Source organism: Amblyraja radiata, chromosome 28, assembly GCF_010909765.2.
Source record: "Amblyraja radiata isolate CabotCenter1 chromosome 28, sAmbRad1.1.pri, whole genome shotgun sequence".
In the NCBI taxonomy this organism is placed as follows: Eukaryota; Metazoa; Chordata; class Chondrichthyes; order Rajiformes; family Rajidae; genus Amblyraja; species Amblyraja radiata.
Window position 1 is genome coordinate 19,010,087 of NC_045983.1, and position 18,900 is coordinate 19,028,986.

At 46.6% G+C, this 18,900-nt stretch overlaps 1 protein-coding gene across 1 annotated transcript in view; it reads right to left on the minus strand.

Annotated features, from left to right (window-relative positions):
* The window catches only part of mmp28 (matrix metallopeptidase 28), a 62,143-nt gene that overhangs the window by 27,553 nt on the left and 15,690 nt on the right, over positions 1 to 18,900 (minus strand). The window contains exons 2-3 of the mRNA XM_033045975.1: positions 17,637 to 17,716; positions 5,840 to 6,027 (exon numbers count right to left, since the gene is read on the minus strand). Coding sequence (XP_032901866.1) covers positions 5,840 to 6,027; positions 17,637 to 17,716 — 268 coding nt within the window. The remainder of the gene's footprint in view (positions 1 to 5,839; positions 6,028 to 17,636; positions 17,717 to 18,900) is intronic.

Here is an 18,900-nt window from a genome sequence, read left to right on the forward strand (position 1 = left end):
GTACTCTGGAATTTAGCTCTAATCTGTAGTGAAGGAAAAGCAGGACTGGGGAGTGTTGCACTGCTGTAGGTGAGACATCTAATCAAACCACATTTGTCCTGTCAGGGAAGATTGATAATTCACCGTGTCATGATTTAAAGCTGCACTGGGAAGGTGACTTTGTGGCCACGCAGATTGTTTAGAGTTTAGAGATACAGCATGGCCAGGGCCGGCCTTAGGGGGTGCGGGGCCCAATTGGGAACAATTTTGGTGAACCCCAGATTCCCAGCCAAGGTCTGTCAGCCCAGTTATTTCGTTTATATTATGAAATTGTACACTAGGTGCTATGGAGTCTACACTGTGTGAATCTCTCCTGCTCCCTCCCGTTTGACTGTCAGTAGCTCCGCTGGCTTCCAACCTTTACCGTAGCTGCTAATTTCCATTAAACTGCAATTTGTGATTGGACACAATGCCCTTGGAGACAGCGGCTGATTGGACGGGAGGAGACCTATTTGTTGATTGGAAGGGAATTTTAAGGCAAGATGGTTGGTGATTGGATACAACCCCCTTAGAGACAGCGTTTGATTGGCCGCCAAACAAAAAATTATCAAATAGGAAAACAAAAATCGCTGGTGGGTGCGAACTCAATAGACTATTTGGTTGTATCTCCAAACTAAACAGTATAGCATGCAGGTACATTCATTTAAAATTAAATTCAGTGATTATTTCACATGATTTCTCACTGTGTAAAGCTCAATATCTGACCAATTTCTGTTTAACACGTTTGGTCTGCCGTTAGCATTTTTCTCTCCCAAAACAGTTCATATCCAGCAAACTATAAGATCCCCCCTCAATCTTCTAAATTTTAGCGAGTACAAGCCGAGTCTATCCAGTCTTTCTTCATATGAAAGTCCTGACATCCCAGGAATCAGTCTGGTGAACCTTCTCTGTACTCCCTCTATGGCAAGAATGTCCTTCCTCAGATTAGGAGCCCAAAACTGTACGCAATACTCCAGGTGTTGTCTCACCAAGACCCTGTACAACTGCAGTAGAACCTCCCTGCTCCTATACTCAAATCCTTTTGCCATGAATGCTTTCTTCACGGCCTGCTGCACCTGCGTGCCTACTTTCAATGACTGGTGTACCATGACACCCAGGTCTCGTTGCATCTCCCCTTTTCCTAATCGGCCACCATTCAGATAAGACTACTTTCCTGTTTTTGCCACTAAAGTGGGTAACCTCACATTTATCCACATTATACTGCATCTGCCATGCATTTGCCCACTCACCCAGCCTATCCAAGTCACCTTGTAGCCTCCTAGTTTAGAGGGGTTTAAACGGTTTAGAGATGTTTAGAGGGCTTCAGATGGGTTTAGAAGTGTTCAGAAGTGTTATGGAGGGAAATAGGGGGGTATTGAGGGGGTTTAGAGGTATTCAGAGGGTCCCAGGGGGGTTTAGAGACGTTATAAGCCACCCGTGAGAAATTGTATTCCTCTGAAATTGAAGATAGACATAAAGCTGGAGTAACTCAGCAGGCCAGGCAGCGCAGCGACTCTGGAGAGAAGACCCTTCTTCAGACTGAATTGAACTCTCGTCGGTGAGAGTACTTGTGATTGTCTGAAGAAGGGTCTCGACCAGAAAGGCAACCCTCTCCCCAGAGCCCATGCCCGTCCCGCTGAGCCACCTTCAACTTCAGAGCCAAACAAAAAACACAGAGTGCTGGAGGAACTCAGCGGGCAAGGCGGCTGCCTCACCTGCTGGGTTTCTCCAGCATTTTTGTCTACCGCTAAACGTCAATAATTCCGGGAATGCCGAGGCAACAGGGTGATAGAGAGGGAGTGGGAGAGCTAGAGGGAGACGAAATGGGGAGCGGGAGAGAGAGCGCAAGAGAGAGGGAGGGAGAGAGCAAAAGACAGAGAGACACAACGTGGGTCGGTAGGTGAATGACTAACCTGCACACCAGGAAGAAGCCCCTTTTCACGGTCCGGGGCCCTCACTCATGATGGTGAGTTTAAAGAAATTCTCAATGTGTCAACGATCTACATTCCTCAGTAAATGTAATTGTGTTTTAAACAAGTATTATTGACGCCGCGTGAATTTTATTCAAAGGAACATGACGTCATTAATACTCATTCAAAACACAATAACATTTCCTGAGGAATGTGGATGGATGCAGATTGATGACATTGTATAACAACTTGTTAACTACTTCATGTTAAGAAGTGCTAACAGTACGAGTTAACAAATCGTTTGTGTCTGATGGCCGTGCAGCGGTTGTTATACATGTTCGTTTAAAAAAAATCCGGATGGCGAATTTAAAAAAAAAAATCTTTATTTAACAAAGAGAATTCGTATTTCCGTACGAAATACGGAACATTAGTGCGGGGCCCCCATTAGGCGCGGGGCCCAATTGGGAGCAATCGGTCAAATCGGCTTAAGGCCGGCCCTGAGCATGGCTACAGGCCATTCAGCCCACTGAGTCCACGCCTTCTATTGATCACCCTTACACTAGTTATGTGCTATCCCACTTTTGCATCCTACACACTTGGGGCAATTTACAGAAGCCGATTAACGTACAAATCTGCACAGCGTTATAATATGGGAGGAACCCAGAAACATGTGGAGACAACCCATGCAGTTACAGGGAGAACGTACAGACTGCGCACTGACTGGCACTGTGAGGCAGCAGCTCTACCGCTGTGCCACGGTCTGGTATTAATCTCATGGCCATTTGAGGGAGCTTGCTTTGTACAAATTGGCTGTCCCATGTGAAAGAACTTGGCTGTGAAGCAAATTATGAGGGATTAAGATCTCCTACCATCCCCACGGGCAGGAAACTGACCACGTGATAACCACCCAGCTCAGTTCAAATTATCCCCAGTTCAAGTTGACTGCATGACCCAGGAAAAGTACATTCAATTCAGACACTGTTATGTAAGCAAACGCAGACATCAGTTCACACAATGAAAGAGGCCACAAATGGCGAATGGGATAAATGAGCGGTTCTGTGTATTCCAGTGTTGATTGAGGAAGTAATGCCGGCCAGGATACTCTCCTCTTCCTTGCATTGTCCTTCAGAACCTACAGTATAAAATCAGCCTAAAGATGCAGGCGGTTTTTATTTCTCCCGAGAACTTCAACAACCCTGACCATGCAGCGCTCCATCAAGGCGGAAATTATTTGACTGTATCCTGGAGGGGAGTTTGAACCCATGACTTTAAGACTCAGAGAGTAGGAATTGACAGCAACGAGAATGGAAATATAACACAGGAACCGTGCTAATTTGCCGAGACAAAAAAAATGGGGATAACAATAGTGGCCCAAAATTCTGTGCTGATAAAGAGTTTGAGACATTTCCACTCCACTTCTTGCTGTAGGTCCGACTTGAGTTTTTTTGCAAATAAACTATTTTGATTTGGCTGAAAAGGTGAAGAATGTAAAGGTCCCTGAAGGAAAGGCATCCAAACCATGGCTTGGAATGGAGTTTTATCCGCAAGCACCAACATATCAGGGAGTCTGCAGGCTGCAGCAGGTCTGGACAGCATGGTTGGGAGATGGATTGACACAGGGGAACCCTCTCGTGTGTAATGTTACTGAAGTGTTCACCACACGTTGAAAAATTACAGGTGTTCAGGTTTGAACAGGTCTCTTGGCATGAAAATTGATGGAATATCTCCTTAAGAGAAAACAGTCTTCGCTAAATACTGGTCCTAATATCCTGCAGGGCCATCTAACAGCCAGTGATGTTTTTCTCATGTCTCCGAGGTCCACTGGGACATTTGCAGTAGCAGCATTGAGACGATCAACTCTGCTTAGTGTCAGCCACAGTGTGGTCATTGGCATGTCAGGGGTTATGGGAAGAAGGCAGGAGAATAGGGTTAGGAAGGAGAGATAGATCAGCAATTAATGAATGGCAGAATAGACTTGACGGGCTGAATGGCTGAATTCTGCTCCTATCACTTATTACCTTATGTCCAGGTAGCTTCATTAGGCACAGGGTGTCTGTACAAAAGTGGTGTTGTGGGAATGTTACTGGAACATAGGTAAGGATTAGCCATCTATCAAGCCTAAAGACCCACCAAGGCCACTGTACACCATCCCTAGGTGCCATTACTGGTCAGGCGTTCATGCTTCACCCTGACTTCCGGTGCTGTCTGAGTCTCAAAGACATGAAGATTGTTTGGTGAATTGGCAAATGTCTCCAATGTTCTCTCCGGGGGTTATTGGTGGGAATATAAGCAGTACAGGTCACAGGAGAAATGAATGGGTAATGTGATTGCCTTGCAAGCTGCCAAAGGCTCAACCGAGCCGAATGGATTTCTTCCATGTCATATGGAAATATCAAATGGAGACCCGGCCCTTCCTTAAAACGTAGGTTTCATCCCGATACCAGGCTGTAAAATCCTGGTATCGGGGCAGAATATCAGGATTTCATCTCGTAAAACAAATAGAGTAATGCTGTCCAACCAACATTTTGATATACTTAGTTTTCCCCATTCCATATTCAGTATTGACTGAGTTGCTTTTTATAATCAAGAAAGTAATGTAATCGCTTCCTTCTAAATTCAACTGAGATCTGGAATGTTTCTCAGTGCAGTTCTCTGAGACTTTTCCGAATATAAGTAATCTTCCATCCTTCTCACAAGAAGTGGATGAAGGAATTTGCAGGCGTGGTGCAGAGAAGGCATCTTCCACAGGTACGTGTTGGGTGTTGGTTCGGGGAGAGTGTGGCTCGGCACGCTCAGGAGAAGCGACAAAACTTGGCAACTAAAGCATTAAAAATCACTGCTTCTTAAACTGAAACCACTGCACAGCTCTAGGGTTGTAAACTAGTTCTCTCTGGTGCACTTGCAACGTAAACAGAGAGCGGGCAGTGTTGACAGTTGTCAAAACTCAACTTGATTAAACTGATAGGATTGTAGCTGTCTTGGCACTTGGAAACATGGAGCTGCTGACAACTGCTATCCAATGTAATCTGGGAGATGAGCACTGGGAGGACTCAGAGGCTTCAGCAAGCAACAGCAAAGAAGGGTCTCGACTCGAAATGTGACCTATTCCTTTCCTCCAGAGAGGCTGTCTGTCCTGCTGAGTTACTCCAGCTTTTTGATGTATATCTTTGGTTTAAACCAGCATCTGCAGCTCCTTCCCACACTCACAGCCCAAGTATTTGATGAACAACTGGCACCCCCAGCTCGAGGGACCAACACATAGCAGTGTTGTCAACAGAGCACTAGAAATCTGTGAGGACTAGCATCTGTGCGATTTAAATTAATCGGATAAGATTGTAATTGTCACAACCCCGCCGTTCTGTATTTCTTCATTTTAAACATGAGCCAATGTTTAAAATGCAGAAACTAGTGTTGAAATACTAGCAACACAAATCACTGACGTTCTTTCCTCACTTCATATATGCATCCATACTCCTTACTGATTAAAGCCTTGAAAATGTAAAGCAAAACACATGCTGGGAATCTGAAGTCCAAACAGAAACTGCTGGAAACACTGAGCAGGACAGTCAGCATGTATGGAGGGAGAAACAGCTAATGCTTCAGTCCGCGACCCCCTGTCAGGACATTTTAAAGCTTTGCCGCAACACGCTGCCATTGTCAGGGGATCGAGGGCCCAGGCCAGCGTTTACCTTAGATGTACACAAAAAAGTTGGAGTAACTCAACGGGACAGGCAACATCTCTGGAGAGAAGGTATGGGTGACACTTTGGGTCGAGACCCTTCTTCGGCCCCGAAACATCACCTATTCCTTCTCTCCAGAGATGCTGCCCATCCCGCTGAGTTACACCAGCTTTTTGTGTCCATCTTCGATTTAAACCAGCATCTGTAGTTCCTTCCTACACCAGAGTTTACCTTGCTGTGAGTAGCGCTTCACCCGCCGGGTATCCCCGGCTCGGCCGAGGAAGAGGGCCTCCACTCGCCCCTCCCAGCTCCCGTGGCTCCCGACGTCCTGCACTCCGCAGCGCGGCACGGCCATCTGGTGGACTGTCCGCTTGTCCAGGACTCCGCTGACCGGCAGATGGGAAATCCACTGGAACTCCCTGCGGAGAAAACCACATCGGAGAAAAAACAGTGAGACTGTGGGTCCCAGGGCAGCACAACGATAGCTAAAACCGGAGAAGGGGAACAAGATGGTCTGAGGAAATTACACAGCAGATCAGAGGGGCGGAGTAGCCTGTACCAGAATAGTGAAAGGCTTGGATAGAAAGGATGTGGAGAGGATGTTTCCACAAGTGTGAGAGTCTAGGACTAGACGTCATGGCCTCAGAATTAAAGGACCTTTTTTTAGGAAGACGAGGAGGAATTTCTGTAGTCAGAGGGTGGTGAATCTGTGGAATTCTTTGCCACAGATGGTTGTGAAGGCCAAATCAGTGGTTATTTTTAAGGCAGAGATAGATAGATTCTTGATTAGTACAGGTGTCAGAGGTTATGGCAAGAAGGCAGGAGAATGGGGTTAGATGGGAGAGATAGATCAGCCATGATTGAATGGCGGAGTAGACTTGATGGGCCGAATGGCCTAATTCTACTCCTATTCCTTACGACTTTATGAGCCATGTGGGAGGTAGAGAGAACAGAGGATAACAGGAGCAAACACCCCATCAACTTCATTGGTAAAATCGCAGCTGTGAATATGTAAGTGAAAAGCCATTTTGATATTATTTCAGTGCAAGAGAGAAATTTGGATGAAAGTCAACAGATGTTCCTCAGCAGCAGACTGAATTTGATTTTATCTTCTTCAACCAATGCTAAAAGCGGTCTCAATTCTCAGTGAAGGCCCCTTCAGTACAAGAGGCCTACTTCTGCCCCACAGGCTTGAAATGCAATGGAATGGAATGCAAGGTTACTGCAGAGGCTTGCTGCTCCCACAAGTATGTGCATCGTAATCACCCTGCTCCGGCAGTATACTACACATCCTCAAGGGCCAAATCCTGTCAAGTAAGTATGTATCAGGTAAAATTCAGTTATGCATTGCTCAAGGGCTGTTAATCTTTGGAAAAGAACATGGCTTAATCTACCCTCTCGAGTGGAAGGAACAGAACCTGTGACCACATTCAGTGAAAACAGGAGATCTCCCTCCAGGTGACTCAGTCTTATTCGTGGTACAATGGGCGTCACTGGGCAAAAACAGGAGCCAACAAACAGAGGCAAAAAATCTGTCCACACTCCTGAAAACACAGATTAAACTGTGCCGGGTGAGGACAAGCTAGTTTTGGGTGAATGACCCAGGCATTGGTAGTCCATCATACATGAGGCGCGAGGTGTCTCGTGCAACAGGAGCAGGTCTGGTGTGAGGAAACGTGCACACAGGTCTTCCTTCTATGATCTCCCCCATTTGCAGTGAGTGGAGGTTGTGAGTTGTGGACACTATTATGTTGATACTTGGGATTAGATCTGCTGTGGAGTTCATCAGTGCCGGGGTAGGGAGGTTAGTCTGAGGACATCAATAAGAAAGTGTGAGAATGATCCTTAAAGCAATAAGCCCTACCAGGAATTGCAGTAATTCCTCAATTTCCTCCATTTACAAAATATTGCTTATAGTTTGGGCGGCACGGTGGCACAGCTTGGAGACCCAGGTACGATCTTGACTACAGGCTGTCTGCATGTTTGCACGCTCTCCCCGTGACCTGCTTGGGTATTCTCCAGGTGCTCCGGTGTCCTCAATCACTCCAAAGACATACAGGTTTGTAGGCTAATTAGCTTGGTAAAATTGTAAATTGTCCGTAGTGTGTGTAAGATAGTGATAGTGTGCGGGGATCGCTGGTCGGCTCGGACTTGGGGGGCCGAAGGGCCAGTTTCCACGCTGTATCTCTAAACTAAACTAAACCAAAACACATTTTCCAAAAGTGCCTCACTAACATACATTGAGGAATGGATGTAAACAGGTGTGAACTCCCTCAGTAGCGCAGGTTAGCATGTCTCTGCTACTGCACCGAGGCAGATTCCAAGCCTCCACCAAAGACCCGCTTCAGTGTGAGACCAAAGTGGATCACAGTCCTGATCAGCACAGTACGCTTTCAGGCAACAGAAGTAAAGATAAAAGTTTCACTCTGTTTAGCGTAGTGTGTATACCTACCTTCAGTACCTACCAAAGACTCCATCCAATTTCTGCAGGAATGCTATGGAACACCAAGTACCCCAAAGCATTTGGGCTGTTTTAAGAATTGGATCCTCAATTGCGAAAATGTTCATGGAATCTGTGTCGAGATTGTATCAATATCATCACACAACCAATTGTTGGATCTGTGCATATAGTGGTGCTGTGTCCTGTTGATTACTACAGGACCAACATTTTAAAAGGGAACTTTTTTGATTGTACAAATAATGTGGGACATCTGGCATTATAAATATTAACTCTTTATTTTGGTAGCACAATACTGTTGGAGTAACTTCAAGAAAAAACTGAACACACAGCACAACACAGGCCGTTTGGTGCAATTGGTTACGCCCATGTTTATGATTCATTGGAGCCTCTTCCTCCCCTCAACCACTCCTTTGGCAAATCCCTCTGCTCCTTCACATTCCACCAGCTCGACTCTAAAGCTAATCATCACTGCTCTATGTCAGGCTATTGATAAAATTACTGCAGATGAAAATGGGGTGAAACAGTTTAGAACAAGGAATTTGGTGCAGAGTTATACACATACAATAAAGCAGGGAACTTTAGCCTTTCAGACATTTTTTTGAAAGCTGACAAAAACATTATAAACAATCTATAAAACTCAAGGTTTCATAAAAAACAAAGAGGCAATGCAAAGGTGGTCCTGATCATTGTTTAGGCTGCGGGGAGAACATTATGTCCAGTTGTGAGCCTGTAGTGGGGAAAATATCAAAATCCTGGAAAGGATGCAAAACAGATTTGCTGAATAGGTCCTGGTTTAGTTGAGGAGGGATGAGTTTAGTTGAGGAGGATGGGTTTAGTTGAGCAGGAGATAGACACAAAAATGCCGGTAACCCAGCGGGAGAGGCAGCATCTCTGGAGTGAAGGAATGAGTGATGTTTTGGGTCGAGACCCTTCTTCAAACCAGGGACAGCTGTAAGTAAGTAAGTAAGTTTATTGGCCAAGTATTCACATACAAGGAATTTGCCTTGGTGCTCCGCCCACAAGTAACAACATGACATATAGTGACAGTTAGGAATGACTCAAAAAACACTAAACATTAATAATAATAAAACATTAATGATAAAGCACCATTGATCAAGCATGTGAACCAACAAAATACCAGATCAAAGGGAGGCTACAGATTTTTGGCTGTTGAGTAGAGCAATTACTCGTGGATAAAAACTGTTTTTATGTCTGGCTGTGGCAGCTTTGACAGTCTGGAGTCGCCTTCCAGAGGGAATTGATTCAAAGAGTTTGTGGCCAGGGTGAGAGGAGTCCGAGATGATCTTGCCCGCTCGCTTCCTGGCCCTTGCAGTGTACAGTTCATCAATGGAGGGAAGGTTGCAGCCAATAACCTTCTCAGCTGATCGGACGATTCGCTGCAGCCTCCAGGTGTCGTGCTTGGTGGCTGAGCCAAACCAGACCATGATGGAGAAGGTGAGCAGGGACAAGTTTAGTTGAGTACAGATGGGGTGAGTGGGAAGGGACAGGTTTAATTGAGCAGAGATGGGGGATACTTCCCCTTGAAATGAAGTATTTTGCAGTTCAGGGGCAGTAAACTGGCAGAGGGAAGCAGGCGACAGCATTGTGAGGGGCAACTGCTGCAGGGTTCATGAGGCTGAAAGCATTCAATACTAATGAGAAAACCTCTTTTTTTCCACCAACCACTGCTATCCCTCCAATTCTCCAAAGTTCCCAATCCACCTTCAACATTTCCATATTCCTGACTTTCCAATCCTATAAATCTCAAGTATGTCCAGAACCATCCAGTCCTATAAAGAATGTAATAACAAGTAACTGCAGATGCTGGGTAATACCAAGGATAGACACAAAATGCTGGAGTAACTCAGCATGTCAGACAGTGTCCCCGGAGAACATGGATAGGTGACGTTTCGAACATGGATAGGTGACGAATCCTTCTTCCTGCTCTCCCCTGTAATCAGACTGAAGAGGGTCAGGTGGAAATAGATAAGATCATAAGAGGGGTGGAGGGAAGGGGAATGAGGAAAATATATTTCCTCCTATGTGGGAATCTAATCTAAATCTACCAGGATTTAAAAATAAGAGACACCAGAAACTGCAGATGCTGATATCTTGAGAAATATGCAAAGTGCTGGTGAGACTCATAAGGTCAGGTAACATCCCGAATCGAAATGTCATCTCTGAAGAAGGGCCTCGACCAAAGATATCATCTGTCAGTTTGAAGAAGGGACCTGACCTGAAATATTACCTGTGTGTTGGAAGAATGGTCCCGACCAGAAATATAATCTGTCCATTCCATCCACAGATACTGCCTGACCTGTTAGTTCTTCCAGTGCTTTATGTTTTGTTTTAATTGTTTAAATTGTTTAAACCTTTTCACCCAGAGAGTCATGAATCTGTGGAATTCTCTGCCACATAAGGCCGTGAAGGCCAATTCACTGGATGTTTTCAAGAGAGAGTTAGATTTAGCTCTTAGGGCAAAGGGAATCAAGGGATATGGGGGGAAAACCGGAACAGGGTACTGATTTTGGATGATCAGTCATGATCACATTGAATGGCGGTGCTGGCTTGAAGGGCTGAATGGCCTACTCCTGCACCTATTTTCTATGTTTCTATGACTCTTTGACAGAATGAAAGGGTTTTGACCTGAAAGGTTATCTCTGTTTTGCTTTCATCAGCCTGACCTACTGAATGCTGGCAGCATTTTGCTGAATTTATTTTAGATTTCAAGCATCTGCATTTTTTTTTAACTTTTAAAGTAAATATATTGCTTGGGGTCGTGCTGGCTGCTGGGCTATTGAAGGCTCAGAGTGACTGAGCTACACAAGGGTTAATCGTGAATCTGCTCTGAACTAGATTCCAACAGGGCCAACAGTTAGGGTGACAACAGTCAGTCTCAGTAGATAGACAAAAGTGTTGGAGAAACTCAGCGGGTGCAGCAGCATCTATGGAGCGAAGGAAATAGGCAACGTTCCAGATGTGGTTTTACACCTCCGCTCGGTCCGCATAATGGCTCAGCATTTCAACCCCCCCCTCCCATTCCATATCCGACCTCTCTGTCCTGGGCCTCCTCCATGGCCAGAGTGAGCACCACCTCATATTCCGCTTGGGCAGTCTGCACCCTAGTGGTATAAACACTGAATTCTCCCAATTCCGTTAGCCCTTGCTGTCTCCTTCCCTTCTTCACTCTGAAGAAGGGTTTCAGCCCGAAACTTTGCCTATTTCCTTCAACACTTTTGTCTACCTTCGATTTTCCAGCATCTGCAGTTCTTAAACAGTCAGTCTCAGTGTCTGGGTTAACGATCAGTGTGTAAGATGATCAGGAGATTAAGCTCTCCACTACCTTCCAGGCTAATTACTGGTGATCAGGCCCAAGTACTGGAGAGCAAGCTTCCACTTGGAACCATGCCTGGCACCAGATCTGGGGAACTGTATCAAATACAGGATGAAGATTCAGGAAACATCTGGGCAACGATACTTTGCAAACTGTACATTGGGGGAACTGTATGCCCAAAGAAGGAACATCTGACAAACTACTCACAGTAAAGGATCAACATCTAACAAACTAGTTGCAGTAAAGGGTAAACACCTGAGAAACTATGTACATTATTCAGTCAACAGCAGGGAAACCACATATAACAAAAGATCCACAAATATTAAAAGGCCAAGATCTGGAAAACCACATACAGCGAAGAACCAACATCTGCAAAACTACACAGAGGTAAGGAGTAACATCTGGAAAACGAGCTAGACTAAAGGAACAGTACCTCATATTCTGCTTGGGTAGGAACGAACATTGAATTCTACATTTTCAAATAATAATACCCGCTACCTCCCCTCCCTTTCCCCTGCCCTAATTCCTACCCCAACGCAAGCACATTTCTCCCAATCACAGAGTTCATTTTCCCTTGTCCATATGCTCACCTCTCTTTTCCTTTTATCCTACTTATTTCTCCTCCCCCGTCTCTCCCCACCCATTTCACTCTTTCCCGCTTTACATTTCACTCCTCTTCTTTCCTTATCTGACGCACTTTTGTTTCCTTTTTACCCCTATCCTTTGCCACTTACTCCACCCATCTGCCAGTCAATCCCTTCACCTGTACCCCAAGATAGACACAAAGAGCTGGAGATACTCAGCGGGACAGGCAGCATCTCTGGAGAGAAGGATGCTGCCTGTCCCACTGAGGGACTCTAGCTTTTTGTGTCTATCTTCGGTTTGAACCAGCATCTGCAGTTCCTCACCTGTCACCTGTACCCACCTGTCTCCAGCCAGGTATAGCCCACCCAAACAATTCATTTCCAACCTTCTCCCACCTATTAGTCTAAAAATGTGTCCCAATCTGAAACGTGGTCTGTCCATTCCCTCCACAGTTGCTATCTGACCCACTGAATTCATCCAGCACTTTGTTTTTTTTACTAAACTATTACTACAGAAGGAACAGAATGCAGCAAATGATCAGAAGATATGAAATATATATGAGTTGTTCACTGAAATTTCCAGGTTGTGTTTCAGCTTCCCATTGCTGTGGGTTCACTATTTCTAAAGCAAACTTCAGCTGCTGTTAATAGACAGAAAATGCTGGAGTAACTCAGCGGGACAGGCAGAGAAGGAATGGGTGACGCTTCGTGTCAAGACCCTTGTTCAGACTGAAACGTCACCAATTCCTTCTCTCCAGAGATGCTGCCTGTCTTCGATTTAAACAAGCATCTGCAGTTCTTTCCTACACATTTTATCGGCTACTGTAATGCTGAAACCTGATGTACATTCCAGCATCTCTTCCAATCGGGGTTTTGTGGCACAAGTCACATCGCTTCTTTCCATTGAGCAATATGTGCTTCAGCAAAAACTCGAGGTCCCTCTCTCTCTCTCGGAGTTTTTCCAGCATTTTCTGTTTTTATTTTGCAACATTGGCAGTTCGTTTTTATTTACAACCAACTTCGGTTGTGTGAGCTATGATTATGATCGGGTGGGTAATTAATTGCACATGTTACAGCAATGAGAGGCAGTCATACCGTCTGTGACTTAAATAACCTCGAGAGAAGGCAGGATAGGAGTGGCAGGCTCCTGCTCATGAAAGGGTTTAATGAGCCAGGTGAGATTTAATAACATTCTGGCAGCGTTTGCAGTTGTTTTGCCTGCATTCTATCTAAATAGCATTGAATTACTGAAATTCCATTTGCCAGCTAATGGCAGTGGAATTTGAACTCTCAACCTGAGAGGTGAAGACAGGTGCTCTCACAACATTTAGCAATATTTCTTTGAGCAGAACATTCTGAAGCGGGAGGATGAGCAGCCAGGCATTATTGTGTGCATTGGCAAAAATGACATGGATGGGAAAAGGGATGAGGTCCTCCAAAATGAATATAGGGAGTTAGGCAAAGGGTTAAAAAAATAAAATAAGATTTCAATGGTAATGGTCCCTGGATTACTCACAGTGCCACATGCTAGTGAGGGCAAGAACAGGAAGACAGGACAGTGAAGGCTGCAAGTAGTCTGGGCCTACACGAGACAAGGACCATGGAGGGAGATGGACGTAGCAGGCGGTGGAGGGAAGCAACAACAAGCAATGAGCTGCTCTTCGGCTGCTCAGAATGTTTTGGGTGGGTTCTTGCTTATGATCAGGGCAGGAATTCCAGCCATGAAGTTGCTCTGAATTATTGCAGCCTCTCGTTCACTGAGTGAGGGTTTGCTCCCCTGGATAGACTTGGAATGGGAACTTGAAGCAATTTAAATTTATTACAAGAAACAGCAAGCTATAAATCAAGACAACCCCTCCCAAATGTGGTTTGAAAAGGTTATCAAATATCACTTTGAATAAACCCATGCTTAATGCAAGCAAGGAGTCTGTGTGACTAAAAACTGCCAGCGAGTCAAGTATAACATTGCTCTGCTGCCAATATTCTGACCTCTAATGCAAGGAAACTGCCTAGCTTTAGATGTTGCAATGCTTATTATTTCTTGCATTACGTTGGTATGGTCTAGGGGCCGTAACCCATGCAATGTGGTGTAAGGGTATCAAGTTTTAATATTCCACCACAATCAATTCTTGAATTCAAATTCAACTGATGGGAGGACATTTCTTGTCTCTGCCGAGAAGATTCATGGAAAGAATAAGCATGGGAGTCTTAGCCCATATTCCAATGGATCAACATCCCAAAACATTACTCACTAAGAGTGCAAAGATTGATGGCTCAATGCGAGGGGGAAGTATTGCAACTGGCAACACCATCATGGACCAGTGTCATGAAACAGGCCCTTCAGCCCACTGTGTGCATACTGTTCATCAGGTACATATCTATACTTACATGTCTACATTTTCCATCTTGCTTCTACGTTAACTCCCCAGACTATTTTTCCAGCACCAACTGACACTGCAATTTATACTCTCTTATTAATTTACTAACCAGCATGTCCCTGGGATGTGGGAAGAAACCAGTGAATGCTGAGTTGAAGATCTTGCAAACTCCACACAGACAGTGCCAGACATCAGCTTTGAATCCAGGTCTCTGGAGCCGTGAGGCAGCGGGTCTTCTTGCTGCGCTATGGGGGCCTTGCTCAACAGTTGTCACTCCACTCTTTAGAAAGCTGAAAGCAGTACCAACCTCCAGATAACAGCTCAGGCAATAAAGTAAGTCTTCATTCAGTTATCTATCGCTATAATGGAAGCTAGTCCTTTCCTGTATCCTCAACATTATCTTTCGCTTATGTTCCTTCAACATAACCTATCAAACCGAAACTTTCAGTCCCAGAATGAATCACTGAAAGGAGGAGGTTATTATACTGTTCAAAAGGGAACTGCAGATGCTGGAATATCGAAGGTACACAAAATTGCTGGGGGAACTCAGCGGGTGCAGCAGCATCTATGGAGCGAAGGAAATAGGCGACGTTTCGGGCCGAAACCCTTCTTCAGACTGATAGGGGGTGGGGAAAGAAAGAAGGACAAAGGGAGGAGGAGGAGGAGCCCGAGGGCGGGCGGATGGGAGGAGACAGCTAGAGGGTGAAGGAAGGGGAGGGGAGGGGGGGAGAGGACAGCACGGGCTAGCCAAATTGGGAGAATTCAATATTGATGCCAAGGGGACGCAAGGACCCCAGACGGAATATGAGGTGCTGTTCCTCCAATTTCCGCTGGTGCTCACTCTGGCAATGGAGGAGACCCAGGACAGAGAGGTCGGATTGGGAATGGGAGGGGGAGTTGAAGTGCTGAGCCACCGGGAGATCAGGTAGGTTATTGCGGACTGAGCGGAGGTGTTCGGCGAAACGGTCGCCCAACCTACGCTTGGTCTCACCGATGTAAATCAGCTGACATCTAGAGCAGCGGATGCAGTAGATGAGGTTGGAGGAGATACAGGTGAACCTTTGTCGCACCTGGAACGACTGCTTGGGACCTTGAATGGAGTCGAGGGGGGAGGTGAAGGGACAGGTGTTGCATTTCTTGCGGTTGCAACGGAAAGTGCCCGGGGAGGGGGTGGTGCGGGAGGGAAGTGAAGAATTGACGAGGGAGTTGCGGAGGGAGCGGTCTTTGCGGAAGGCAGACATGGGGGGAGATGGGAAGATGTGGCGAGTGGTGGGGTCACGTTGGAGGTGGCGGAAATGGCGGAGGATTATGTGTTGTATTTGCCGGCTGGTGGGGTGAAAGGTGAGGACCAGAGGGACTCTGCCCTTGTTGCGTGTGCGGGGATGGGGAGAGAGAGCAGCGTTACGGGGTATGGATGAGACCCTGGTGTGAGCCTCATCTATGGTGGCGGAGGGGAATCCCCGTTCCCTGAAGAACGAGGACATTTCCGATGCCCTGGTATGAAATGTCTCATCCTGGGAACAGATGCGGCGTAGGCGGAGGAATTGGGAGTAGGGGATGGAGTCTTTACAGGGGGCAGGGTGGGAAGACGTGTAGTCCAGATAGCCATGTGAGTCAGTGGGTTTATAATGTATGTCGGTCAGGAGTCTGTCCCCTGCGATGGAGATGGTGAGGTCAAGGAATGGTAGGGAAGTGTCTGAAATCGTCCAGGTGTATTGGAGTGCCGGATGGAAGTTGGTGGTGAAGTGGATGAAGTCAGTCAGTTGTGTGTGGGTGCAGGAGGTGGCACCAAAGCAGTCGTCAATGTAGCGGCCGACCTCTACCTCCGCTACATTGACGACTGCTTTGGTGCCACCTCCTGCACCCACACACAACTGACTGACTTCATCCACTTCACCACCAACTTCCATCCGGCACTCCAATACACCTGGACGATTTCAGACACTTCCCTACCATTCCTTGACCTCACCATCTCCATCGCAGGGGACAGACTCCTGACCGACATACATTATAAACCCACTGACTCACATGGCTATCTGGACTACACGTCTTCCCACCCTGCCCCCTGTAAAGACTCCATCCCCTACTCCCAATTCCTCCGCCTACGCCGCATCTGTTCCCAGGATGAGACATTTCATACCAGGGCATCGGAAATGTCCTCGTTCTTCAGGGAACGGGGATTCCCCTCCGCCACCATAGATGAGGCTCACACCAGGGTCTCATCCATACCCCGTAACGCTGCTCTCTCTCCCCATCCCCGCACACGCAACAAGGGCAGAGTCCCTCTGGTCCTCACCTTTCACCCCACCAGCCGGCTAATACAACACATAATCCTCCGCCATTTCCGCCACCTCCAACGTGACCCCACCACTCGCCACATCTTCCCATCTCCCCCCATGTCTGCCTTCCGCAAAGACCGCTCCCTCCGCAACTCCCTCGTCAATTCTTCACTTCCCTCCCGCACCACCCCCTCCCCGGGCACTTTCCGTTGCAACCGCAAGAAATGCAACACCTGTCCCTTCACCTCCCCCCTCGACTCCATTCAAGGTCCCAAGCAGTCGTTCCAGGTGCGACAAAGGTTCACCTGTATCTCCTCCAACCTCATCTACTGCATCCGCTGCTCTAGATGTCAGCTGATTTACATCGGTGAGACCAAGCGTAGGTTGGGCGACCGTTTCGCCGAACACCTCCGCTCAGTCCGCAATAACCTACCTGATCTCCCGGTGGCTCAGCACTTCAACTCCCCCTCCCATTCCCAATCCGACCTCTCTGTCCTGGGTCTCCTCCATTGCCAGAGTGAGCACCAGCGGAAATTGGAGGACCAGCACCTCATATTCCGTCTGGGGTCCTTGCGTCCCCTTGGCATCAACATTGAATTCTCCCAATTTGGCTAGCCCGTGCTGTCCTCTCCCCCCCTCCCCTCCCCTTCCTTCACCCTCTAGCTGTCTCCTCCCATCCGCCCGCCCTCGGGCTCCTCCTCCTCCTCCCTTTGTCCTTCTTTCTTTCCCCACCCCCTATCAGTCTGAAGAAGGGTTTCGGCCCGAAACGTCGCCTATTTCCTTCGCTCCATAGATGCTGCTGCACCCGCTGAGTTCCCCCAGCAATTTTGTGTACCTAGGTTATTATACTGATTGCCTGGTTAAGGTCTGGCTATTTTTAACTGTGTGTTCACAGCAAGCACCAAATGAAGTCCATTGTCTTGGCTCTGCAGATGCTGCAGGATGTTACCTTTACAGTGCACAGTGCCCATGCCTCTGTGTGAAAGCCTTACCTCACTGCTTCCTTAACTTGTGCAGAGTTCAGTCCATCGAGGGGCCCAGCTTTAAGATAGCCATACTTTTCCAAGAATGCCTTGAGGAAGAAGAGTAAAGTGTCTTTTAAAATCAAAATCAGAAGAAAGGGGGTAGTATTTTGACATTAAACCACAATGTTCATACAACTCCCTTGTTAATGCTCCAATGTAGGTGCCCTGATGTAGGAACTCAGCCCAAAACATCAACAATCCTCTCCACCCATAAATGCTGCTCGACCCTGAGTTCTCACAGCAGATTGTTTTATGTCCTTGATAATAATGTTCACTGGCAACCTGTATCTAATAGAACATCACAGGGCCCATTGTGATCTGAACTTGTGAGAGGCAGCTGGAGAGGGAACTTCAGAATACATGTCCATCATATTCCTTCCCTTCCTCTGGGGAAAGCATCTGCTCCTATTTATCTTCAGTGGTGGAGGATGACTTAGGCATGCATTGCTCCAAGCACAGTGTTTAAACAGGATCTTTGCAAGCAGTCTCCTCTCCTGGTTTCGCTGCATGCACATAGAAACATAGAAAATAGGTGCAGGTGTAGGCCATTCGTCTCTTCAAGCCTGCACCGCCATTCAATATGATCATGGCTGATCATCCAACTCGGTATCCTGTACCTGCCTTCTCTCCATACCCCCTGATCCCTTTAGCCACAAGGGCCCTCTTAAATATAGCCAATGAACTGGCCTCAAATAAATTCTGTGGCAGAGAATTCCAGAGATTCACCACTCTCTGTGTGAAAAATATTTTTCTCATCTCGGTCCTAAAAGATTTCCCCCTTATCCTTAAACTGTGACCCCTTGTTCTGGACTTCCCCAACATCGGGAACAATCTTCCTGCATCTAGCCTGTCCAACCCCTTAAGAATTTTGTACATTTCTATAAGTTCCCCCCTCAATCTTCTAAATTCTAGCGAGTACAAGCCAAGTCTATCCAGGCTTTCTTCATATGAAAGTCCTGACATCCCAGGAATCAGTCTGGTGAACCTTCTCTGTATTCCCTCTATTGCAAGAATGTCCTTCCTCAGATTAGGAGACCAAAACTGTACGCAATACTCCAGGTGTGGTCTCACCAAGACTCTGTACAACTGCAGTTGAACCTCCCTGCTCCTATACTCAAATCAATAATGGATACACGCTCGGATCCCGTGCCAAAAGGCTTGTTTTTTTATTGTTATTGTTCAGGATCTTAGTGGAAGTGGGAAGACACAAGTGGCAGAGCCAGTAAAGCTG